Source organism: Hippocampus bargibanti, linkage group LG04 (genome assembly GCF_051943395.1).
Source record: "Hippocampus bargibanti isolate YZ-2025 linkage group LG04, ASM5194339v1, whole genome shotgun sequence".
NCBI lineage: Eukaryota > Metazoa > Chordata > Actinopteri > Syngnathiformes > Syngnathidae > Hippocampus > Hippocampus bargibanti.
Genome location: NC_142737.1, coordinates 8,950,242 through 8,976,333, shown reverse-complemented (window position 1 = coordinate 8,976,333; position 26,092 = coordinate 8,950,242). Strand labels below are relative to the sequence as shown.

The window sequence follows — 26,092 nt, the reverse complement described above, 5'->3', positions numbered from 1 at the left end:
ACATTTCAGGTAAACCTGGTCGTGTTTTCACAACATATTGAATTCAGATGGTTTGTAATCCAACGTCGTGACTACGAGTACATAAGTAAACCCTCTCAGGAAAACCACATACAAATGTTCCCAACAATTTCGAAACCAATTGAGTATTGTGGAAAAATGGCAAACCAAATGAATTCTCATGACAGTGGAAACATGTAGACATTGAATAACTCCATTTGACAAAATGTAGTATTTCCTAATGTCTCAAAGTCGTGATCCACTTCGTTAGAATTTAAGAACAATACTCATGGAGGCTCAAAAATACTCGCCCTGAAACCAAATGTACAACGTATGATTTTTTTTTTTTTAAACAAAACGAGTTCCATGTGGCACCAAAAGCATATTGCCAGCCAAGACTTCACACCGAATTTGTTTACAGACTATAGCTGCTAGAGCACCAGAAAGTAACATTTCTCGCCTTTACGTGATTATTTTGTGTGGAAACGTGATAGCGCAAATTCTTTAAAAAAGAAAATGAATATATGCAACGTTTTAAACTGTATACGATCCATCAATTTGAGAACTCTCAAATAGAAAACCATTAAAAATAGAAAGTAAATAAAAATAGAAAAACGAACAAAACCACATTTAATTAAAAAACGTTCTTGAAAAATCAACCCTTTGTATATAAACCTACTAAATTCTCACGCGAACGCATTGTCTGTCGAATGTGTACAAAGTGCTCAGTCTAACAAAGTGTCCGTCACATTTTGAAAAAAAATGCTATGACCATCTGCACGAGGCTAAAATGAACACGTTGTGGGTTGGCACCCCCCACCTCCTCACACACGAACAGTTAAAAATTGCCCACCGATCTCGAAGAAATGATCTATAGACTGCTCGTCATTGATTGCATTGCATATATACAGTATTCTACTGTATTCCAGTTAACACACGTGCATACTGACTACCCTGAACAGAAACTGCAGCCAACAGGAATCCCTGTTGGGAACTTCCTCCATTTTTTGGGGTGGGTAGGTGGATATTAGCCATACAATGGAAAACTGATCCACATGTATCTTGCGAATGACAAGCTTGTCAAAGTCCACTGACATACGCACATGGTCCTATTTTAGCATACGTACATACACTTCCGCATGTATTTAGTATAGGTACGCATCGTTGGCGGAGATAAAGGGAATGAAGAAGGGTCGGAGGAAGTGCTAGCCATGGGATCTGCTTGGAGACACCCAGGTGCCACTCCAGATACAGTGGGACCTTGGCTTACAAACTTAATTGTTTCCCAGACAGAGTATGTAAGGCGAAAAGTGTGTATCCCAAAAATTAATTTCCCATAGGAAACCATTAAAATGAGAATAATCTGTTCCCAGGTTCCCATAAAACATAATTTTCTACTTTCTAATTTTCTAAGCCTTAAAACTACACAAAATATACCTTATTTTATGTATAATAAATGTGATATAGTATTATGATTAAAGAAATAAACTGTAGTGTACAATGAAGTCATTTTATTTACCTTTGTGATGGTCGTTAATGGCTTGATGGAATGGAGTGTCCGGTTTCCTCAGCATTAAACACTTGATGCGGAACATAGCCTTCTTTCACCATCTTGATGAATGATCCTTGTAGGTGCTTTCTCTGTGATAATTCTATCTAGTTCTTCATCAATTGTGATCTGTTTAGCTGGGTTGATAGCTTTTTGCATCAAGTGTACAGATGACTTGTGTGGGTTATTTGTGGAGCCTGATTGATGCGATATTTAAACCTTCCAGTCTACACTCTGCTTTTGAATTATCAAAGTTGAAATGGGTTCAAATTTCACTGTTTTCTGTCCATGTTCTCACTATTTCACTTTTGTTTGTTTTTTGTCATCTTTTGTCATCACACACACCCTTTCGGGTGTGTGTGTGTGTTTTCTCTCTGTCTGCCTGTCTCTTTAATGTTTAACCCCCCACCCCCCCACTGCTGGGTTCTTGACCAATCACGTGGCTTTAACCAAAGACGCCATTTTGTTTTTGGGAGAACGGCCTCACTCTCTCTCTGTAATGCCATCCCCCACTGCCGCGTTCTTGACCAATCACGTGGCTTTAACCGAAGACCGGAGGCGGGGAATAGAGGACAAAAACAGTGGCCACCATTTTCTTGTTAGGAGAATGGGCTCGTTCGCGAAGGACACATCACTCATTGTGGCAGCTCCGTATGTATCCCGAAAAATAGTTCGTATGCCAAGGTAAAATTTTCATAAATGTTTGTAAACCAAAAAGTTCGTAAGCCAAGGGGTTCGTAAACCGAGGTTTCACTGTAATTGACATGTCAGAATGACGCTAGGTTTATTTATATGTTGAAAATGTGAAGATGAGGATTATTCGGCACTGAGTTACTGTATATGTATGTTAGCACCCTCTACTGGCGAGAAGTTGGTACAACTGAAAGAAAATTCTTTCAATTTAACAACAGTGAACTATTTTCGGATTTTTTTAGGTGACAGTGAATGTCAATGATGACATTGTCGAATTAAAAGTAAAAGATAGACCCGGGGGCACTGAATGCTCCTCTCAAGAGAAGCAACATAAATACAACTTCTGTATTTTACTATTTCTTTTATAGCAGGGGGTGCACAATACGTCGATCTGATTGAGCATACCTGTCAATTCATACGTTTCCCCCTTATTGTATACGTTTTTTAATTTAAAATAATGTACGGCGTAATACAACTTTGATACAGGGGAGAACTGCAATTGTGAACCGATCTTACAAAGACCTGCTTCTGGTAGCAAACGACAATAATGTCGCTACTATTGTACTGTATTTTTAATCGCTGCTACAGTTGGATTAATAAAAACTCAAGTTCATCCTGTCTACTTGATTTAATTTAAAGCAGAAGGCGGAAGTATACGCCGAAACATGTCAGGTATTTTTTTTTTTTTTTTTTTTTTTTTTTTTTTGTAAGCTCTCAGTCGTACAGGAGTGGTCCATCGATGAGAAGGTTTCTTCAGCCGTCATCTGTACAAAAGTGAAGGTTTCGGACGTTTCGCCTCCTATCCAAGAGACTTCGTCAGCGAACTAAAGTCTGACTGGTCGTATCGGCCCCATTTATATATAAATGGGGCCGATACGACCAGTCAGACATTTATATATAAATGGGGCCGATACGACCAGTCAGACTTTAGTTCGCTGACGAAGTCTCTTGGATAGGAGGCGAAACGTCCGAAACCTTCACTTTTGTACAGATGACGGCTGAAGAAACCTTCTCATCGATGGACCACTCCTGTACGACTGAGAGCTTACAAAAAAAAAAAAAAAACAGGGATATATAAATGGGGCCGATACGACCAGTCAGACTTTAGTTCGCTGACGAAGTCTCTTGGATAGGAGGCGAAACGTCCGAAACCTTCACTTTTGTACAGATGACGGCTGAAGAAACCTTCTCATCGATGTCAGGTATTTGAACACCTGAAATACACTGTCTGTAAGTAAAGAATCTGCTTTAAATTCGCTGTGACGTTGTCATGAACTGACGCTGTACAAAGTTGCTATACAGTTGAGTTGTTTGGAATTAAACTACACGTCAGCCAATCAGCCATCCCTTCACTTGATTGATACACCAGACAACCAATCAGATTACACTGCGTGTTAAAACGCCCAAGAGCGTTGCAAAGAACTAAACTCGTCGTTAGTTACATCCTATTTTTTTCGATCGTTTTTTTCCTCTTAATATAGCAATATAGGGTATAAAAATGAGTGGGGAGCTGGACTAAATAAGAAGAAAAAAGTATCACTTTCATACGGAATGGAAGTCGGACGTTTTTTCACGATGACATTTTCAAAGTGCATTTGTCTCGTTTGCTAGTTATCAGAGTGAATGGACTCAGGTCATGGCAAAAAATGTACATAATTACAGTATATTGTGTTGTGCAACATGTGCGGTTATACATCAAAATAGGTTGCAAGATTCCTCAATATATTTCTCAATAAATATAGAGGGTGGATTCTTTTGACTTGGTCATTTCAAAAGTATGCTGAAAAAGTGTGAGCACCCCCCGATTTACAGTAACAAAAACCTGTTCAGAACTGATTTTTTTTTGTACAGTATTTGTATATTTGTAACAGCGGTTGCCAATTTTTAGACCAACATTCAGGTTTCCGTGTGTTGGTTTTCTCCGGGTGCTCCGGTTCCTTCCCACATAACGAAAAATGCATGGTAGATTAATGCAACACTCTAAATTGTCCCTGGGTGTGATTGTGACTGTGGTTGTTTGTTTTATCATTGTGAGCCCAGACTGGCAACCAATTCAGGGTGTAACCCACCGACTGGGCCAAGAAAGTCTGGGAATGGCTACAGAACGGCCTCGGATCTCATTAGATTAAATGGCGGATGGATGTATTTTATGAACATGTACGCAAAGATGCTTCACCAGTTCACCTTAACACATTGCCGCCTCTGCAATTATTATTTTTCCAGCCTATAGTCTAAAGCCCCTAACAATTACTACAACTTAAACATTTGTTAAAACAGGCATGACAAGCATTGAACGCAACCATGGAAAAAGCAGTTGTTCACGCTGTGTCGACTGGCACACCTTCACATTCTTTCGACTCAATCTATTCGCCATCCCTGAATTATTTGACATAAACACATATGAGCACATTAAAAAAAACATTGTATGGATGTAGTAGCTGGTGTAGGTTGGTAGTATGTGTGTGTGTGTCCATTGGCTTCATGTACAGCAGCTGTCAATGTATAGTTTTATTTTTTCCATTCCAGTCCGTGAACCACATTTCAGGATTTCCCTTTGGTCATCCTCCAAGGATATTTCCTTAGCGTCACGGAATACCTCAAGGAGTGACCTCTTGCAAGGCTCGATGACGCCACACAGAAGCTCCTTTATCACAGTTAATGTTGAAAAAAAAGCACTGATGAATAATGTTTATCATTCCCAGTCTATGTTTTAAAGGAGAACCGACACCTCCGGACAAGTTATGTCCATAATTTGTAAAATCACTACAAATGACTTCTACTGAGCGTAGTTTGCAAAGATTCCACTGCTTATAGGTATATTTTACATTTTAAGACTTACACTGAATATTCAGGAATTCTTGTTTTCGAGTTGATGACGATGCCTGACGAGACGTCACATCTGGAACGCCCCTGACCGAGAAAGTGACACGCAATGCATTTTGGGTACTTTGTTTGGTCTGAAAACATCGTGATGATCTGTGTTGATGGCGAAATTAGAAGGAAAAACACATAAATAACGCGATGGTGAATCGTTGTGTGTCGCACCAAGACTACCAATTGCGGTAACACCATATAGAAGGGGCCACAAATTCCCAGCAGACAAATCAGCCCATTTCCAGCACAGCTTGTGCGCCATCTTGTGCATTTTCTGGGACGCTACATTGGAGTCCAGACGGCTCGAATTGATACGGAAGGACTTCTTTAATCGATTGCAAACATTTATGCTTTCCTCTTCAGAACTATTTGAATCATATTCATAACTGGATGAGTAACAAGAAAGCATCTTCTCCAAATCTGAACTCCGTGATGCCATTGTTTTGATTCTGGAGCAAGGCAAGACGTCCTGGCGTGACATCACGAGCTGGGGTAGGGACTTTCTGAAAATCCCCAGTTTCAAGGTCATTGTGGCAGTTTTGGGACACTTTAAGTCATTTTTATTGGTGTTTTGCATTTGACTAAAAATATCAGCCTGAGTGTTTTGGGTATTTTAGATGCTATAAAACGTTTTTGTGTTGTCAGTTAGCAAACAAAAAAATGGTGTCGGTTGTCCTTTAAACGTGAAGGTTTCGGCTGTGATTTTGGCTAAAATCAACAAGCGCAATAGGAAAAACATGATGGAATAACAATCCTTTAGCTGGATCATTTGTTGTCACATTATTCACAAAAAAAAAACAATAAAATAAAATCACAAATCCAACAAAAACACTACCTTGACATTTGGCCAGCCCAGGGATAATGACCAAAAAAATAATGCAGTTTTGCATTATGAGGAGGAAAACCTCCTTGTTTCTTGCTCGATGTGAGCTATTAACAAGGAATCATTTGACATGTCTTAAAGGACAACCGACGTCTCCGGACAAGTTGTGTCCATAATTTGTAAAATGGCTTCACATGACTTCTACTGGGCGTATTTTAATAAGATTCCACCGCATATAGCTATATTTTACGTTTTGAGACTCGCGCTGAACATTCAGGAAGTCTTGTTTTTGAATTGGTGACGAGTCCGTACGTGACGTCAGAAAAGGACCGCCTCCTCACCGTAAAAGCATTGTAGCGTCTTTCCATCACGTCAATGTATTTTGCTGTACTGTTTTTTTTAAACCATGTCTTACAACCAAAAGCCGCCTGCAGAGGGAGGCAAACTCCATGGAAAGAATGTATCAGAGCTGTGGAAATGAGCTGATTCAGTCCTCACAGGAACTGGTCGCCATTTTTCTGCCTCTTTTTGAGACCCCCCCCCCCCCCCCCCGCCCGTTTGCCTCAAAATGGCCCAAATAAATTCTTTAATCGATTGCAAACATGTATGCTTTGCTCATCAGGACTATTTGAATCATATTCATAACTGGGTGTGTAACAAGAAAGCATATTCTCTGAATCTGAAGCCATTGTTTTGTTTCTTGAGCAATGCAAGACGTCTTGGCGTGACGGCACGAAAGGGGGGCGGGACTTTCTGAAAATGCCCTATTCGCAGCTCAATTTTTGGCAGATTTTGGACACTTTAAGTCATTTTTATTGGTGTTTTGCATTTGACTAAAAATATCATACTGCATGTTTTGGGTATTTTAGATGCTATAAAACGTTGTTCTGGTTTTTCTGGTGTCAGTTAAAAAACAAAAAAGTGACGTTGGTTGTCCTTTAAGAGTTATAAGGTTGTGTCAATTATGTGCACTATTTAAAAGTAAACAATGACAAACGCTTCTTCTCCCACCGTGGACGAGGCCGGCCGGGGCAACCGCACTACTTGTTGCACTGTTAAGACTTCGGCGATGACCTAAGGAAGCGTCAAAATGATTAGCTTCTTGAAAAACGTCTCCCACGTCGCTTGCGAGGAAACACACGAAGCGTATGAAATACATTTCGGCGGCGCGAATGTAAAGACGGCGGGGGTGGCAAGTTCAACTCCCCTTTAATCGGCTTCCGATGGGAGTCCGCTAACTTCCGAGTCAAAATGTGTCTCGTTCAAGGTGAGAGCGCCCCCTGCAGGTCTGGGGTGACGTACCCCAAGGGCATGGCGGGGAGGGCTTTGAGGGGGCGTTGCGACAGGCACAATGGCGCTGAATGGACGGGAGGCGGGTCCAGCAGAACGCTACGCTGGCTATCAAGCTCCTGTACAACCGTGTAGTCCGCTACGGGGGAAAAAAGCTGCACCTGCGGGGACTCGGGGGATACGTAAGGTGACGGATAGGCTTCATTCGGCCGAGGCTCGCTCTGCTGATGGCTGTCGTCGGGCATGGAGCAGTAAGACGGGGGGCTGCTTTCGCCCTCCGGTTCCAAATCCAAGAGTTGAAACGGAAGCTCCTTTTGCTTCTCCTCCTCCTCCGCGCAGTCTTTCTTCCCCTCCTCTGCGTCTTCATTGGAAGCCGGGCCGCCTTCCTGCGTTCGTAGTTGCTGGCCGGGCGACAGCACCACCCCCCCGAAAGGCATGACGTTGCTGACCTGGGCGTAGAAATCCGTGTTGACCCAAGTTTGAGGAACTCCGTTTTGAGAGCGCGTCGGGGGTCTCTCCTCTCGCGCCGAGTCCACGTAGGGGGAAGGTTCCCTGTCGTCGGGTTGGCCCGGTAGTAGCGTGGACGTGAGTGCCGCGCCGTCTTCATCGGGATCATTCGAGGCGTAAGGGCGGTCGCTGTCATCATCGGGAAAGCTGATGGGAGAGCAGCATAGATGCATGTTAACTCATTCACTGCCATTCCTAAATTTATTCAGGAATTGAAAATATGATGTAGAGCGCCATTCCCGAATTTGTTCAGGGTTGTTTTTCATGCATGGGTCCCGATAAAGCACGGGTCAGACCTCTGGCAATGTTTTTTCCCTTCCTCGAGTGGCAGCATTTCTCTTTTTTCCATGTTAGAGCTTTGTTCCAGCTTCAGCTCTGGTTAATGTACAACGGACACCATTTTTTTGTTTCCTAACTGATATCAGAAAAACGTTTTATAGCATCTAAAATACCCAAAACACGCAGGCCGATATTTTTAGTCAAATGCAAAACACCAATACAAATTATTTAAAGTGTCCCAAAACTATTTCAAAATGACCTCGGAGATGCTGAGTCTCAGAAGGTCCCCTTGTTCGTGACGTCACACCAGGACGTCTTGCCTTGCTCAAGAATCAAAACAATGGCTTCAGATTCGAAGAAGATGCTTTCTTGTTACTCAGCCTCATGATGGCGAAATTAGAAGGAAAACACATAAATAATGCGATGGTGAATCATTGTGTATTGCAAAAAGACTACTATTTGATACTAGTTGATAAAAATTCCCAGCAGACAAATCAGCCCATTTCCAATGGAGCTTGGGTGCCATCTCGTGCATTTTCTGGGATGCTACATTTCAGTCCAGATGCCTCAAAATGACACGGAATAACTTCTTTAATCGATTGCAAACATTTATGCTTTCCTCTTCAGAACTATTTGAATCATATTAATAAGTGGATGAGTAACAAGAAATCATCTTCTCTGAATCTGAAGCCATTGTTTAGATTCAAGAGCAAGGCTAGACGTCCTGGCGTGACGTCACGAACAAGGGGGCGGGACCTTCTGAAACTCGCCATTTTTGGGGTCATTTTGAAGTAGTTTTGGGACACTTGAACTCATTTTTATTGGTGTTTTTCATTTGACTAAAAATATCAGCCTGCGTGTTTTGGGTATTTTAGATGCTATAAAACATTTTTCTGATGTCAGTTAGGAAACAAAAAAATGTAGTCGGTTGTCCTTTAAAGGTGGTCCTCACCTTCAAGACAAACAGCGATAGGCTACAGCACGACCTTCAACCTCATGATGGATTTTTTTTCTCCCCAAAAATGTACTTAAAGTGGCGACGATACGAATAAACATTTGGTTTGCTTTTACATGAACATTTGGGCCTAGTACACTACTGTATTAGAATCTTTGCCTTATGGTGCGACTTGGAGTTTTCAAGGCCTTTTTTGTGTCTTCAAAATTATAAAACTCTGACTTTGGTTCTCTGTAGAAATGATTAAAAAGTACCTGAAAGTAGCGGAGCACCCGTCTCGGTGTCCGCCTGAATGAGAACCCCCTAATAGCCTCTCGGTATCCGAAGCCTGGTTGTCTTCCTTCTCCCCAGTGTCCGGATCCTTCACGTCCACCTCAATGAATTCCACCCAAGGCTCATCTTGGTAAAAGTCTGGCGAATACGTTTGGCCGCCAACAAGACCTCCACCGCCAAGAATGAAATTCAGCTCATCCAGCTTCCCTTTCTACACGGAAACAAACAATAATATTCGGTCCACTTGCAAAATCAAATATACAGATGTCACGGCTAACGAACGCTTTACCTCACGAACTTTTCACCTCACGAATATTAAATTTGCGAGCATATAGTCTTGGCTAATGAACCAGTTTTTGGTGTATGAACACCAAACCACACAGTCGAACAGCGCCACGGTGGCTGGCAGACTAGTTTTCCACACCCACTTTCTTTGAGTGCAGACATGGTTTGTTATCGAGTGGAGTACTTTTTCTGATATTGGGACCGAAAAAGAACCTATCACAGGCTAGTGCCGAAGACGACACAAAAGAAAACACGAAGGAGGTGTGCGTTTGTGTGACTTAGCATCCCAGTAGCTAGCGTCCCAGTACCAGTATGCTAAATCGACCATTGCTACGTGTGGCTATGGGTGTTTCTGTGTTGTCTATAAGCAACGTTCTCAGGCAATAGAGGAGGTTGAAAAACTTCTGTTGATTTGGATTAACGAACAGCAGATAGCAAGGGACCGTGTTAGTGAGGATATTATCACAGAGAAAGCACGGCAACTTCACGCGGATATCATCAAGAGGCAACTACATCTATAACCATCACAAAGGTAAATAAAACGACTTTATTATATAGGACAGTTTATTTCTGTAATTACAATACAATAGCACAATTATTACACATAAAATAATGTATATTTTGTGTAGTTTTAAATCTTATTCAGTAGAAAGTTATATTTTTTATGGGTACCTGGAAATGGATTATTCTCATTTTTAATGGTTCCAATGGGAAATTAGTGTTTGGAATACACACTTTTCACCTTACACACATTCTGGGAACCAATTAAGTAAGTAAGCTGAGGTATCACTGTAGATCCAGTGATGAGAAGGTTTCTTCAGCCGTCATCTGTACTTTTTGAAGGCCTCTTGGATAGGAGGCGAAACGTCCGACACCTTCAAAAAGTACAGATGACGGCTGAAGAAACCTTCTCATCGATGGACCACTCCTGTACGACAGAGAGCTTACACAGATGCAAATATTTGGCAAAATGTGTGTTATTATGGTTTTACACTGAGAGCTGCACAATGTGAAACTTTATTTATTCATTTTCATTCCTCACAATTAAAAACAGAGCTGTCCAAAAGAACGTGTTTTATAACAAATTTCGTTCTATTCGGTTTTTTTTTTTGCTTAATAACAGGCCTCACACAATAAACAGCGAGTGATGTGGTGAGCGAGGATAAGTGGGCATTGTGATGAACAATGATACCAGCCAATCAATAGAAATGCTATTTACAAAACGCGTTACATAACACATTTTATGTTTCATCTTCACTTAGTAATGAGGCATTGGAGATTCAGTCATTTGTTTCGAAATATGTTTGAAGAAAGTGATTGCTGGAAACGTGCCAGGAATGAGAACGACAGTCTTCACTTGTGGAGCTACAACATAAAATGTTTTTTCATTATTTTTGGTTTTCCCAGATTGTTTTGGGGCAGAGTGGGGCTATAACAAAAAGTGTGCTGCATGACTAACTTTAGAGGGTGGCAGGAGTTATCCTCCTTCCGCAATATGTCAGAACTTGCGCATCATCTGGCGCAATTGAGACAAGCTAGCTAGACCTGCAGCCTAAATAAAAAGCAGCCATTTTCCCGATGTATTTGATTGACAGTTGAAGGTTGAGTGTGGTAGAGTTAAAGCACATTGAGGAGACACAGGCCTGTAGCGTTTGAGAGGGGGGGCAACGGCATGATTTTTAAATTTGAATTAAGGGGGCATAAAGTACATACATGATAATTACCCAAAAAAATGACATGAATAAATAAATAAACACCGACAAATCAACAAAGTCAAATAAATAAATCAATAAATAAACAAAAACACTAACAAATAAACAAAATAGATAACCGAGTAACAAAGTAACTAACTAAATAAATAACTATATTTTCCGGTGTATAAGGCGCAGCCTTGATTTTCTTCAAAAGATGACCCTTGCATTTTATATGCAGGTGTGCCTTATATGTGAAGTAATATTGAGGCACAACAGGTCTCGCAACGACTGTCACAAGCCACCAACTCCATTTCCCCCTGGAGAAGAAGTAGTGCGTAACCCCAGCCTCTACTGTAGCACCTTATAATGTGGTGTGCCTTATATTTGGAAAACATTTATATATTTATGTATTATATTTGTAAAATGTTTTTCATTCATTGAAGGTGCGCCTTATACTACAGTGCGCCTTATATTTGGAAAAGGTATGAAAACACACCATTCATTGGGGATGCGCCATATACTCCGGAAAATATGGTAAATAAATAACTAAACAAAACTGAGGTACCTTTAGCAGCTCGGGATCCACACCTTTAATTTTCGGCGCCGGAACCGGCGGCAATAAAATGACCATTAATCTGCAAAGACAGGAAATCCCATTTGGTTAAACATCAAAATATGTTTTATATGACTGCGCATCGGAGTTCCTACCTGTGCTGCTGTGAGACAACAACCCACATGATGAGTATGACGGCGGCCACAACCCCCAAAACAATCACCAAAGTGAGCAGGGAAAATGCATCTAACAAAGATGAACAAAATGAAAAAAAAATGTATCGCAACCCATCCAAGGAAGCAAAACTACAAATGCAGCAAATTTTGCGGGGCAGGTTACCTTTGTTGGGACTACCAGAGACTTGAATGAAAACAGATTCACTGAAGTCTCCGAATTTGGTGAAGGCCTTCATCCTGCAGCGGATGTGCACCTCGTATACTTTGTCTACATGGAGTCCGTAGATAGTCTGCTGGGTTTGAGGCTGCAGCTGAACCTCCATCTGTAATTTGGAGCAGAGATCAAAGTCAAAGTCAGCTTTATTGTCAAATATGCTAATATGCATGACATACAGCACAGATGAAATGACTGTCCTCTCGGACCCAACAAACATGATGAACACGAAAACGCCAATTTCCACAACATGGTGTGAAACTCAAGGCCCGGGGACCAGATTTGGCACACGAGATCAGTTTAGGCGGCCCATAAAAATAAATAAACATGAAACTACTCTTCCACTTTACGGTTGGAGTGTACGTTTGTTGCACCGAAGTGTTATGGAATTTACAACAGACAACTCACTGTCTCCCAGGTGGTGCTGTTCTTCTCTCTGTACTGGACCTCGTACACGATGTTCATCCAGCCCACCCCGACGTCAGCCGAGGCGGGTGGCTCCCATGTCACCATGACGTCATAAGTCAGCCCAGAGGGACTCACATTCAGGCAGGTCCAGTTGAGAGCCACAGGAGGGTCAGGACGCACTGCCAGAAAAAATTGCAGAGAAATTTCAGCAAAGAAAATTTGGGAAGATGCCATGGCACCCGATGCAGCCAGACATCATTTGGATTGGATTGGATGTGCCTTTATTCGTCTCACAATGGAGAAATTTACATTTCACAGCAGCAAAGTGATGAAAGGAATGAAAGATGCCATTTTAGATGCCAGGAATCAACATTTGCTGTAAAATATGTTGAGCTGTACATTTGAATTCTATTGTATCATCTGCAATTCAATACAACAAACCAATTACCGTATTTTCCGGTGTATAAGGCGCACCCAAACGTCTTGATTTTTTTCAAAAGATGACCCTGGAGCTTCTACGCAGGTGCGCTTTATATGTGAAGTAATATTGAGCCATAACAGGTCTCGCAACTACTGTCAGCAGCCGCCGACTCCATTTGCCCCTGTACACGAACAAGTGGTAACCCCACTGTGTACTGTAGTGCCTTATAATGCGGTGTGCTTTATATTTGGAAAACTTTTATATATTTATATATTATACAGTAAAGTCTCATTATATCGATATTCTCGGAAGTCGGAAAAAATATCGATATAACCGGACTATCGATATATCCGATTCTGAGACATGTAAATTTTCTCCTTGCGTTCATAGAAATAGTACCGTAATAAGCAGTACTATCGATATAACCGATATCGATATAATGAGACTTTACTGTAGTATCGTAATAAGCAGTACTATCGATATAACCGATATCGATATAACGAGACTTTACTGTACTTCGAAAACTTTTTTCATTCATTGAAGGTGCGCCTTATAATCCGGTGTGCCTTATATATGGGAAAAAATGAAAATACACCATTCATTGGGGTGCGCCTTATACTCCGGCGCACCTTATACACCGGAAAATACGGTATTGAAACTAAATAAATAAATAAACATCTTACATGTTCAAATCACGACATTCAATTCTGACTTACACCCACCTCTTTCAGCGACGTGCAGTGATAAGCATAACAATGAAGTACTCTTCATTACAATCGCAAAAATCTGCATATATTGAAGGGACACTGATTTCAGTGTCCCTCCATATTATGAATTGGAAATTGTGTTTACTTATTTTAAACCCCCAACCCCAAAAATAGATTGTAGATTGAATAATAATTTTGACTTCAAGATGGCGTCGAGAGAGTGGCTCCTTGTTTTGTTTTTCTACTTCTTCCTTTCCTTTCCTTTCCTTTCCTTTCCTTTCCTTTCCTTTCCTTTCCTTTTCTTTCCTCTTTCATCACTTTGCTGCTGTGAAATATAAACGTCTCCACTGTGAGATGTATAAAGGTTAATCCAATCCAATCCAATCAAAAAAATGATAAAACATGAAATATACATTTTCCAGAAGAAATTGAGGCCCCCCCATTCAAAAAAAGAGAAATCATGAGGGAATATTTCAACACCATACATATTGAGCAATGAAAATGCGAGAGTCGACTGTCCTACCAATAAATAAGTTTATAATTTAAAAGCAAAATTTAGGATGCGCATTGATCACTTTGAACTTAAAGAAAAAAATCAGAGATCGAAATTCGATAAATTTGCGATACGAACCAATGTTTTCCACAGAGAAGCAGTCATCCGTGTTGAAATAGGTAACGTTGTCTCGGCTGCGGAGTTGCAAGCAGTAGGTGGTCCAAATGGCTGTGTGCTTCCGATCAAAGAAGCACTCTCGCCTCGAGTGGAAATACTCTGGACACTCTTTCCACTCGTTCTTAGTGGAGGAGCTTGAGGCAGGAAAAAAAGCCGCATGACAGTCACAGTTAAGTTGTCCGCTTCATGGCAGACAATTTTTAGTTTTTTGGCAGGGTCAGTTTTTCTCTCACTCTATAATGCGCTTCTGATAGAAGACCCTCAGTGCTCCGGCGTCAGACAGATTATGGAAACTGCCGGGACTCCACCAGCAGCTGAATGTCACTTGATCTTGGGATGTACACTTGGTGAAGTGTGGTTCAACAGGAGCTGAAGAACGCAATGACAACAGGGGTGGGGGGAATCCATAACAATACATTAAAACAACTTCATTCACCTGCGTGAACTACAAAACGTTTTAACATTCAAATCTGTACTAAATTAAGAGATAGATCACATATATTGTTTTTACTCATGAATTAAAAGTGCAGATAATCTAGAGTGAATAAAAATCAATAAGCAAATAATAGCTAGCTAGCGAGCTATTTAGCGTGCTAGCGATTTAGCGAGCTAGCGATTTAGCGAGCTAGCAAGATAGATAGATAGATAGATAGATAGATAGATAGATAGATAGATAGATAGATAGATAGATAGATAGAAAAAAGTAATATCATAATAAATAACTGAAGAAATACCTTGAAAATAAAGTATGTGAAATTCCTGTTAACTCATTGACTGTCAGACGTGCAAAAATGTGTCCACTTCAGTGCTAGGGTTTTTGTCATTGTTACTTAAATTCCAGGACTCACAGAATATTGAGTTTTAGGACTACATAAACGTTCAATCCAGCGTTATAAACCTTAGACCAGGGGTGTCAAAGTAATTTTTTGCCGCGGGCCAGGTTGTAGTTATGGTTTCCTCTCGAGGGCCGTTATAAATTTGGGGAAGCCATTAGAATGTTTAATCCCCTCCACATATTACATATAGAGAGCACAACAAAGTAATGAAGCACTAGTTTTCAAATCTGAAGTCAACAATAATGACTGTTATTGTGGTTTACATCCAAAAATATGAATTTTAGTTTAGGGTTTTAGCAAGCATCATGGAATTGCACAAGTTTGATATGCTTTCGCAGGCCGAAAAAAATGATGTGGTGGGCCGGATTTAGCCCCCGGGCCTTGACTTTGACACACGTGCCTTAGACTCTCTTCTTTCATCACAAAAAAAGAGTTAATTCCTCGATTATATAGGTCTGGAGTTACATGAGCTTGAAATGAGGGTGGCTGTCCAAAATATAGTGCAATACATACATATTGGTTTATATAGTGCTTTAACAACAGCTGGAGCTATAATGAAGCAGTTACATGAAAAATAGGGAAATTCTGCCCCCTTGTGGAAGAGAAAAAACATTGCCAGAGGCCATGGCCAGCGTTTATTCGGCACCCAAGCATGAAAAAACAAAACCCAAACAAATTCGGGAATGGCGCTCTACGTCCTATGTTCAATTCACGAATACATTTGTGAATGGCAGTGAATGAGTTAACATTCCTGGAATTCATGCACAAATGTAATCACAAAACAAACATGTACGTGTCAAAGTTATGCTATTGGGGTTGTCGGCAAAGTAACCCAAATTTATATCAAGCTTAAATACGACATAATACCAACCTTTAGCAATCTTTATTACTGTAAATATTTAGATGAAAAACACAGTTGAAGCAACACAATGAAAAACAGTATAAAGGTAGCTTTGCACCTTTGAACATAATAAGACTACTACTACTACTAAGACGACTACTACTACTACTACTACTAATAATAATAATAATATATTTATGAGTGCCTTTCAAAACTCTCAAGGTCACATTACAGTCACACGATAAGTTTTTCTGTGGGTGAGCAGTGGCAGTCACACGCGCCAGCGTTCACTCAACCCAGAAGTAACTCAGATAGAAAAGCTAGCTAGCTAATAGATAACTAGCTACATAGCTAATAGCTAGCTAGCTAGATACAGAGAGTCCCGGTACTTCTATTTCCGTCATCTCCTTTGAAAAATCTGAGGTCACCCCGCAACGTCTCGTCTTCAACCTCAATGGTTATTCACAAAATGCTGTTCCTTAAAAAGGACAGACTACAAATGTTTACAAACGTTTGGAGCTGCCGGTTGCTGGGAGAGAACATACATGCAAGTCTGACCATAATGATGATGATGAGTTGATTCTTTTGACAACTTTCATGTGTGTAGCTGACTCTGATTATTCTCCTCTCAACCAATTTAATAAAAGACCTGAACGAAAGAGCCTTTTGGTGTATTCCACTAAATGGAGCCTTTTATGACAAATGGCTTTGTTGAAGTACTTTTTTTTCTCTTTCTTTCTCTCGCACGCTCAAGCGCACATTGATTTGGTTCACAAACCCCTCACCACAACTCACCACCGCCACCGCCTTGTTTCTCATCAAGCGCAGAAACGTTGAACTTGTTTGCAGCCATTAATAAGCAAGTGAAGGCATCATTGATTTCTTCCGTGGCCGCTTTCTACTTTTGGTGGCCGCAGCTTGTATGAATCACACACGAGCAGGAACAGAAACATGTTACGCCCAACACAAAAACATTTCAAAATGTCTTTGAGATGCCACTCGAAGAGGATGAAATAGCATTTTATGAGAAAAAATGGCTTGAGGATAACTTGTAAAACAATCCTCTTGTAACTCTTTCATGCACCAACAATGAAAACATGGAACCTAACATGATCACCTGTCCACTGTACGAATCATTGTTATTTTTGGATGCATTTTTTTTGCATTTTTATACATCACCCAGACCTAGGTGCAGTCTACAGTTGGACAGTCTGCGGCTGGATGGATGCATGGCTTGAGGAGCCCGCGATGAACAGAAAGGGGCGAAAGGAAGCATATGTGGAACTGTTGCTACTTGGAATTGAAGCGGATTTCAGTGGAACAGGAGATGTGAAACAATGTTTTTGCTAATGGATGCTACGGCTTTGTGTTTGCTTTCAACATTTAACTTCATAGCAGACGTACACATTTTACGATGACGTATCTGATCCACTGGTGAAAAGGATGCTTTGATCCTCTCTTTGATCTAGAACTGCTTCATACAAGAAAGAGGGTGCCGAAAGTGCTTAAGATTGAATGAACTCGTCACTTCCGGGACGAGCGGACGCTGGCGCGCTTTGGCTGCCGCTGCTTTCCCGCGTAATGTTTTTTACCTGTTTTTTACCTTCTTTTAGCCTTTTAAACCTCTTTTTAGCTTTTTTATGGTTCACGAACCTCTGGAATTACCAGACAGTCACCAAACGAACGTTGGCTATCGATCCATCTCATGATTCCGGTCGCTTATCCGGATCACTGACGAAGCCGCGTTATCATCTCCACCCACCTGTTCCCGCTGTCGAGGGCTACCTGGCCGCTGCCTCCCTCTGGGTGTTGCTGGTGAATATCATGGCGCTTTTCCATCGACCTGTTGGGCGGCTACAGTACTCGGCGGCGGAGCTGCTGAAGTTCCGCTCCCGATGGACGAGCGTGCCACCGGCGATTCTCCGGTTTCCGGAAATCGCTCGTCGCCCTTCACGGAGGTATATCCACCGCGGATCACGTCGAGGCTTTCACCTCGATGGCTCCAAGGATATCACCTCCCTGTGGTCATCCGTCCGCCAGCCGCGCAGAGGGAGTAGCCGCACGATCGACCACCGTATGTTAGCCGGCCTGGCTAGGTCGGCTAATGCGCCTCGTCGTGGGGACGCCACCAGCGTCAACTTCGGCCTCCTCAACGTCCGCTCGCTTACGGGAAAGGGGTGTCTTATCCAAGACATTCTAATTGACCGTAAGCTTGACTTTTTTTGTATAACTGAGACTTGGCAAACGGCGGGAGACTTCTCCGAGCTCAATGGCGCAACTCCACCAGGCTTTGTTTACATTGCTAAGCCCCGCCTCTCAGGCCGCGGAGGTGGACTTGCGATACTTTACCGCAAGAACTGGAGAATCCTTCAAGTTTCTATCCAGGAAACCCAATCTTTTGAATGTCTTGCGTGTAAAATTTCTGGACCCTCACCCACCATCATAGCCACTGTATACCGTGCACCAAAACCACTTTGTGACTTTCTAAAAGAATTCTCTGAGGTCCTCACACACCTCTCCACCCTGTCACCGAATGTAATTATTCTCGGAGACTTCAACATCCACATGGACAATTCCACTCTTCCCCTCACTAAAGACTTCACCTCCTCACTCGACAGCCTTGGTCTGCACCAATTCTCGGATTTTCCCACCCACATAAAAGGCCACACCCTGGACCTCATCTGCATGTCTGGCCTTACCCCTAAGAATTGCACAGCTGATGAAATCCCTATAACAGACCATTTCCTGGTTTCATTCAATGTTTCCATCACTCTCTCTCTCCCCAAACCACCCCGTGTCATCACATATCGCAACATCAAGGACATCAACGTTGCCACCCTTGCTGAGATGATTGCCACCCTGACTCTGGACCACAACTCTTCTCCTGATGAACTTGTCTCCCGGTACAACGCGGACCTCACGAACACCCTCAACGCCCTTGCTCCTGTAAAGTCCCGGTCTGTTCAATTTACCCGACCTGCACCCTGGTTCACCCCCCATCTCCGCTCCATCAAGACAAAGACTCGCCAACTTGAAAGACTTTACAGAAAGTCCGGGCTCACTATCCACAAGGACATGTATGCAACTCACCTTACCCTTTATAAGGACTCTATCTCACGCGCAAAATCGCTTTATTACTCTGGACTCATTGATTCAAATTCTGGTAACTCACGGGCCCTCTTTTCCCTCTATCACAAAATCACACAATCTCCTATCTCTCTCCCCTCACACTTTTATTCCTCTGAGACATGCAACACTCTGCTGATGTTTTTTAGCGAAAAGATCAACAAAATCCATCAGCACCTCGGGTCCTCTGTCCGCCCCCCTTCTCCCAGCCTTTCTACTCCTTCCAAACTTTTTTCCGCTTTTGCACTCCCCCATCCCTCTATAATCTCAGACATTATCACTAAATCCAAGAACTCCTCCTGTCAACTCGACCCCCTCCCCACTATCCTTATCAAGTCCTGCCTACCCTCTCTTCTCCCATTTATTTCTACTATTATTCACTCCTCATTATCAACTGGAATTGTTCCTATCCCACTCAAAACCGCAGCTGTCACTCCAATCTTGAAAAAACCTGGCTCAGACCCAAACGATTTCAATAACCTACGTCCAATTTCCCACCTTCCATTCATCGCCAAAATTCTTGAAAAGACAGTTGTTTCCCAGCTTCACTCACACCTCACTCACAATAACCTCTACGAACAATTCCAGTCTGGTTTCCGCCCCCGCCACAGTACTGAATCGGCTCTCATAAAAATCACGAATGATCTTTTTATGGCAGCCGATGCCGGTTCACTCTCCATCCTCATTCTTCTCGACCTGACCTCAGCTTTTGACACCATTTCCCACCCTATCCTTCTCGACAGACTTTCCACCCTAGGCATCACCCACATCCCACTCCGCTGGTTTCACTCCTATCTCTCTGATCGCGCACAATTCATCCAAATCAACTCGTTCACCTCACGGTCCTCTCCGGTGTCCTCTGGTGTGCCTCAAGGGTCTGTCCTGGGGCCACTTCTCTTTATTATCTACCTACTTCCTCTTGGCAATATTTTCCGTAAGTTTGGCATTCACTTTCACTGCTTCGCGGATGACACCCAACTCTACCTCTCCAGCAAACCCGACGCTTCTCTTCCACCTTCATCCCTCTCATGTTGCCTCTCAGAAATTAAATCCTGGCTTTCCCATAACTTTCTCAAGCTCAACAGTGAAAAAACTGAACTTCTTCTTGTCGGTACCAAATCCACCCTCCACAAAACTAACAATTTCTCCCTCACCATTGACAGTTCTACCGTGTCCCCCTCCCCTCAGGTCAAGAGTCTGGGTGTCATCCTCGATAGCTCACTTTCCTTTCACTCCCATATTAATAACATTACTCGGTCTGCTTATTTCCACCTCCGTAATATTAATCGTCTCCGTCCCTCACTCACCCCTCACTCCGCTGCTATCCTTATCCACAGTCTTGTCACCTCCCGCATCGATTATTGCAACGCACTTCTCTTCGGTGTCAATCAGAAATTTCTCCATAAACTCCAACTCGTCCAAAATTCTTCAGCCCGGATCATCACCAAAACCCCCTCCTTTCACCACATCACCCCTGTACTCCAGCAACTCCACTGGCTACCGGTTAAACATCGTATCGAATTCAAAATACTTCTGTTTACTTTCAAAGCCATCCATAACCTTGCTCCTCCCTATCTTTCTGACCTCCTTCAAATCTCTGTTCCCTCTCGGTCCCTCAGATCCTCATCCTCCCTTCACCTCTATGTGCCCTCTGCCCGTCTCACCACGATGGGATGCAGAGCTTTCAGCCGCTCTGCTCCCAAACTCTGGAATTCACTCCCACCCAACATCCGTAATATTGACTCCCTCCCTATTTTCAAGGCTCATCTCAAAACCCATTTGTTTAAAATTGCTTTCAATGTCTAATTCTCTCTGCTATTTTATTATTTATCATTTTACTTATGGTTTTATTGTTATGTGCTGTGTTCTATTGTTTTTATTGTAAAGTGTCCTTGGGTGTTTTGAAAGGCGCTTGAAATAAAATGTATTATTATTATATAATGACTGTGGCTTTGTGGTGTCATATTTTGTTTTTGTTGTTGTTTTGACTTCAAGATGGCGCCACATTTCTCCACCGCGAGACTAATAAAGGCTAATCCAATCCAGTCCTATATCGGCAATGTGATTGACAGAGAGATTGACGGAGAGATAACACAACAAATCAGAGCTTTTATCTTATCACATTTCATGTTTACACTTCACTACACGTCACTTGTTGCTAAGCAGCATTCACAGGACAAGTGACAATTTCTCTGTATTTCTGCCTCCAAAAAATAAAATAAAAACTCAAGAACTTCAAGCAAGTCATGCTATCCTCTCTGCAACGTGTTAACATCACAACGCAGGGGGAAAGAGAAAAAACAGGAAAATCAGGAATTCACGAATAAGCCTAAAAAATTCCTCCACTAGGCCATAAATTTAAGCAGCCTGTTTCTCAGGAGAATTCATAATGGCTTCCATTTTCTCATGAGTGTATTTGAGTGAAAAAAAGGCACTAGGTTGTCATAATGTAACACGCTGACTTTAATGCCAACTTTTATTCCAGTTCAAATAGGGTAACATGTGGGGAGGGAGGTTGCAGTCAACACCATCCAAGCTTGTTGAACCTGTTTCCACAAGAATTGAGGAGTTTGTACAAAAAGTGACTTGACCAGGAGGTTGATTGCCTTCAAAATATCAGGCAAAGCCGGAAATGTAAAACAGCGAATATGCAACTGTAATTTAAAGGACAACCAACACATTTTTTTGGTTTCCTAAGTGACATCAGAAAAATGTTTTATATAATCTAAAATACCCAAAACACGCAGGCAGATATTTTTAGTCAAATGAAAAACACCAATAAAAACGACTTAAAGTGTGCCAAAACTACTTCAAAATGACCTCAGAAAGTTTCAGTTTCAGAAGGTACCGCCCCCTTGTTAGTGACGTAATGCCAAGACGTCTTGCCTTGCTCGAGAATCAAAACAATGGCTTCAGATTCGGAGAAGATGCTTTCTTATTACTCATCCAGTTATGAATATGATTCAAATAATTCTGAAGAGGACAGCATAAATGTTTGCAATCGATTAAAGTAGTCCTCCCATGTCATTTTGAAGTGTCTGGACTGCAATGTAGCGTCCCAGAAAATGCACAAGATGGCGCCCAAACTCTGTTGGAAATGGGCTGATTTTTCTGCTGGGAATTTGTGTCAGCTAGGATCAAATAGTAGTCTTGGTGCAACACACAACGATTCACCATCGCGTTATTTATGTGTTTTCCTTCTAATTTCACCATCAACACGGATCAACACGAACTTTTCAGACCAAACAAAGTATCCAAAATGCATTGTGTGTCGCTTTCTCGGTCAGGGGCGTTGTAGACGTGACGTCACGTCAGGAATCGTCACCAACTCGAAAACAAGACTTCCTTAATATTCAGTGTGAGTCTTAAAACGTAAAATATAGCTATATGTGTCATGATCTGGTTGGCGACCAACGGGGGGCGCTGTCGGCCCCGCCTGCACCTGCACAGGTGCTGGTCGTCCCGATCAGATTGGCGACCAACGGGTAGCGACGTCAGCCCTGCCGGCAGCCTCGCAGGTGCTGGTCGTTATAATCAATGTCACTTAAAAGGACACCCAGCACGACCATCCGGTGTCGGTTCATTGTTTGCTGCTTGTTTGCTGCATGCATTGTGTATGTGTTTGTTTAACCTTGGCGGACTTTTACTTTTGGTCTTCTTTTGATACTTTGTATTTTTTTTGTTCAGATGATTTTGACGTTTTACATTTTGTTCCTGCTGACCTTTAATTTAATACAATTTGTCAAACAACCTCCTGCTCCCTCCTGCCTGCTTCTTGACAATATGTGGTGGAATCTTTGTAAAATACGCTCAGTAGAAGTCATTTGAAGTGATTTTACAAATTATGGACACAACTTGTCCGGACGCGTCGGTTGTCCTTTTAGTGGTCATATCACAAATCACTACTAGATGAAATGTTAGTTAGCTGCGATCAGAGTGAGTCCTTCATTGCCCGAAATAAAAAAAAAAAATCAGTACACCTCAAATGAAAACTGCCATCTTGCTCCAACATGAAGTTCCCATCCCCAATGTAGTTAATTTATGAGTCGTTCAATCAATTAAAGTAGCCAGGAAGCCACTTTTCACCTGAGCGGTTGCCTTTTACCCATTAAGTGCCACACTTTGAAAGGCCCTAATGAGGCACTTCCTCCACCACAGTCAGGCTACATCGGTCGCCATATTGTGAAATGGTCCGTGGTAGCGGGTGAGGCACCGCCGGCATACATTATATTCATCTTCTGGCTCATTTTGCAGGTTGAAGTCAAACACGAGGTCATGGCATGTCGGAAGAAAAAAAATCTGGAGCTGACGAAGGTCGATTGAATAACAGAAATATGTTGAAAGAGCCATGTTGGACCAAAATAAACAAAAAACAAATATGTCTGGAGCAGTAAAAAATAAAAAGCGTTATAATGAATGCAACACATGCTCTAAGTATCTATATGACCTCTGTTAGCATGCTATCAACATACAATGATACCTTGGCTTCGGAACTTAATTGGTTCCCAGACAGAGTGTGTAAGGCGAAAAGTGTGTATCCCAAATGTTGAGATCTTCAGCGCTTTCGCGATGCATTTGGGAGAATAAAGAGTCAAGATGGTCCTCTTATTTAGATCATACAAGTAGGATATTTATTTGCCGGAGCACAGAGAGCAGCCGCTGCGCTCATCGTCGTACGAAAAGTCAAACACATACAAATAAACTGGCTTTAATCGCTGTTAAATCATGTGATGTCACGTAGTAGCTGGGTTGCCAGATCAGCTTAGTATTACAGCATTTCACAAAATGAGGATACAATCTAACTTTCCTAACACCAAAAATTACTGTATAGTCCGAACTACAAGGCTTTTTCAAAAGCTGACGATGCACCTTTTAATCCGGTGCGCCGTATATATGGATCAATATTGAGCCGCAACAGGTCTCGTAACTACAGTTTTATTATTAGTATTATTTTTTTTATTTATTAATTTTTTTCGTAACTACAGTAAGCGGCCGAGATTCCATTCTCCCCCGTAGAAGAAGTAGTGCGCGGTGCATGCTGCATTCAAAGCTAGACTGCTAACTGCGTGGCAGCAGTGGATGCACAAGGCTAACACACGTTCACCAAAACGGGGAAACAGCGCCAGACGACATACGCCACTATCTGCCAGTGGATCGTAAATGCCTGAGCTGATAGGAAGGCAGCAATTGTCACTCAACGCCCGACAACAACAGTGACACTGACTCCATGAATGATGACTTGGATGAGACGGATGCCACATTCGTCCAGCCGTTCAATTCGAACACAGAAGAAATAGAATTATTTCCAGGGATTCGAACATGAGGAATGAACTGATAAAGTGAGCTTTACGTGTTTCCTTTGTGTGTTTACAGTTCAACAAGGTTGGTCATATTGTGAATATGGACATTAACGTGTGAACAACAGTTATTATGCTATTGATTTCGAGTTATTATTGTTATTGCTTTGAACTATTAAGAGTGTTAGTATATTGTGATTGCACTTACGTTTAATTTACCGTAACAGCATCAGAATGTTTTTTACATGTTTACTGAATTACTAGTGCAGCGTGTTCTACCGGAAACAAATTCCTTGTGTGTTCTACATACTTGGCAATAAAGATGATTCTGAATGGAGGAAACGTTGCCCTCCACTACTAGAACGACCTAGCTGTTGTTAAAAGATAAACTGTGTCATGTAAATACGAATACTTTACCTCAAAAAAAAAATAATAAAACAGTTGTTTATTCATTTTGGGAGTGAATGGAGTTGTCAGAAAGCTGATTTGTAATCTATTAATAAAGTTTGACTGACCTCTCTGACTGTTTTGTTGACATTCCGTTTAGCGCTGCACCGACGAAGCAGAATCTAGCAACGAATGCATAACGTAACTCCAGCCTGTCACGGTTTTGCGAGGTGGTGATGGCGGGTTCGGATCCCAAAAAGCAGGCAGGAGGGAGCAGGAGGTTGTTTGACAAATTGTATTAAAATAAAGTCAGCAGGAACAAAATGTAAAACATCAAAAATCTGAATGGAAAAAATGTAGCAACAGAAAACCAGTGTAAAAGTCCGCCAAACGTACACAATGCATGCTGCAACCAAGCAGCAAACAAACAATGAATCGGCACCGGATGATCGTGCCAGGTGTCTTTTTAAGTGTCATTGATTATAACGACCAGCACCTGCGAGGCTGCCGGCAGGGCTGACGTCGCTACCCGCTGGTCGCCAATTTGATCGGGACGACCAGCACCTGTGCAGGTGCAGGCGGGGCCGACAGCGCCCCCCGTTGGTCGCCAACCAGATCATGACAGTACCCCCCCTTCAAGGGGCTGCTTCCAGAAGTCCCAACAGTCTCCCAAAAGGTCCACTCGCCAGGGAACGGTCGGTGGAGAGGGCAACCGCTGCCTCTCCAGCATACGACGGGCGGCGGCCTGATGGGAACGGGACTCGGCCTGGGGTGGACGAAGACGCGGCACGGATCGCCGTGGGCGTGAGCGCGATCCCTCTCGCACGTTCACGCGACGGCGCATGGCTCTGCGTGGACGTCGACTGCCAGGCGCAGAATGGCACCCCGTACGGCCGTATGGGACCAGGTCTCGGCCGGACGCCGACGTGGGCGTGAACTGCCCGGCTCCGGGGTAACGAGACGGGTCCAGAGCCGCTCCGGGATCCAGCGGTGAGTGGGGTCTCGGACTGACGTTGACGCGGACGTTGCACGGCTCGTCGTGGATGAGAATCAATTCGTCATGCACGACGACAGCGTGGCTGGACGTGGGCGTGCAATGCCAGTCACCCAGTTTCACCCTGGACGGCCACCTGGAAGGAGGTCTCGGCCGGACGTTTACGTGGACGTTGCGGCTCGTCGAGTGACGCGATTCAAACGCGACGAGGCTTTCGCTAACGTGGACGTAGCATTGCCAGGC

The 26,092-nt window shown here is 42.6% G+C and overlaps 1 protein-coding gene across 1 annotated transcript in view; it reads right to left on the bottom strand.

Annotated features, from left to right (window-relative positions):
• Positions 1-3,473: 3,473 nt before the first annotated feature.
• The window catches only part of ghra (growth hormone receptor a), a 55,849-nt gene continuing 33,230 nt past the window's right edge, over positions 3,474-26,092 (bottom strand). The window contains exons 3-10 of the mRNA XM_088993856.1: positions 14,602-14,737; positions 14,330-14,502; positions 12,571-12,749; positions 12,112-12,271; positions 11,928-12,018; positions 11,785-11,854; positions 9,222-9,451; positions 3,474-7,880 (exon numbers count right to left, since the gene is read on the bottom strand). Coding sequence (XP_088849982.1) covers positions 7,199-7,880; positions 9,222-9,451; positions 11,785-11,854; positions 11,928-12,018; positions 12,112-12,271; positions 12,571-12,749; positions 14,330-14,502; positions 14,602-14,737 — 1,721 coding nt within the window. The 3' untranslated portion in view covers positions 3,474-7,198. The remainder of the gene's footprint in view (positions 7,881-9,221; positions 9,452-11,784; positions 11,855-11,927; positions 12,019-12,111; positions 12,272-12,570; positions 12,750-14,329; positions 14,503-14,601; positions 14,738-26,092) is intronic.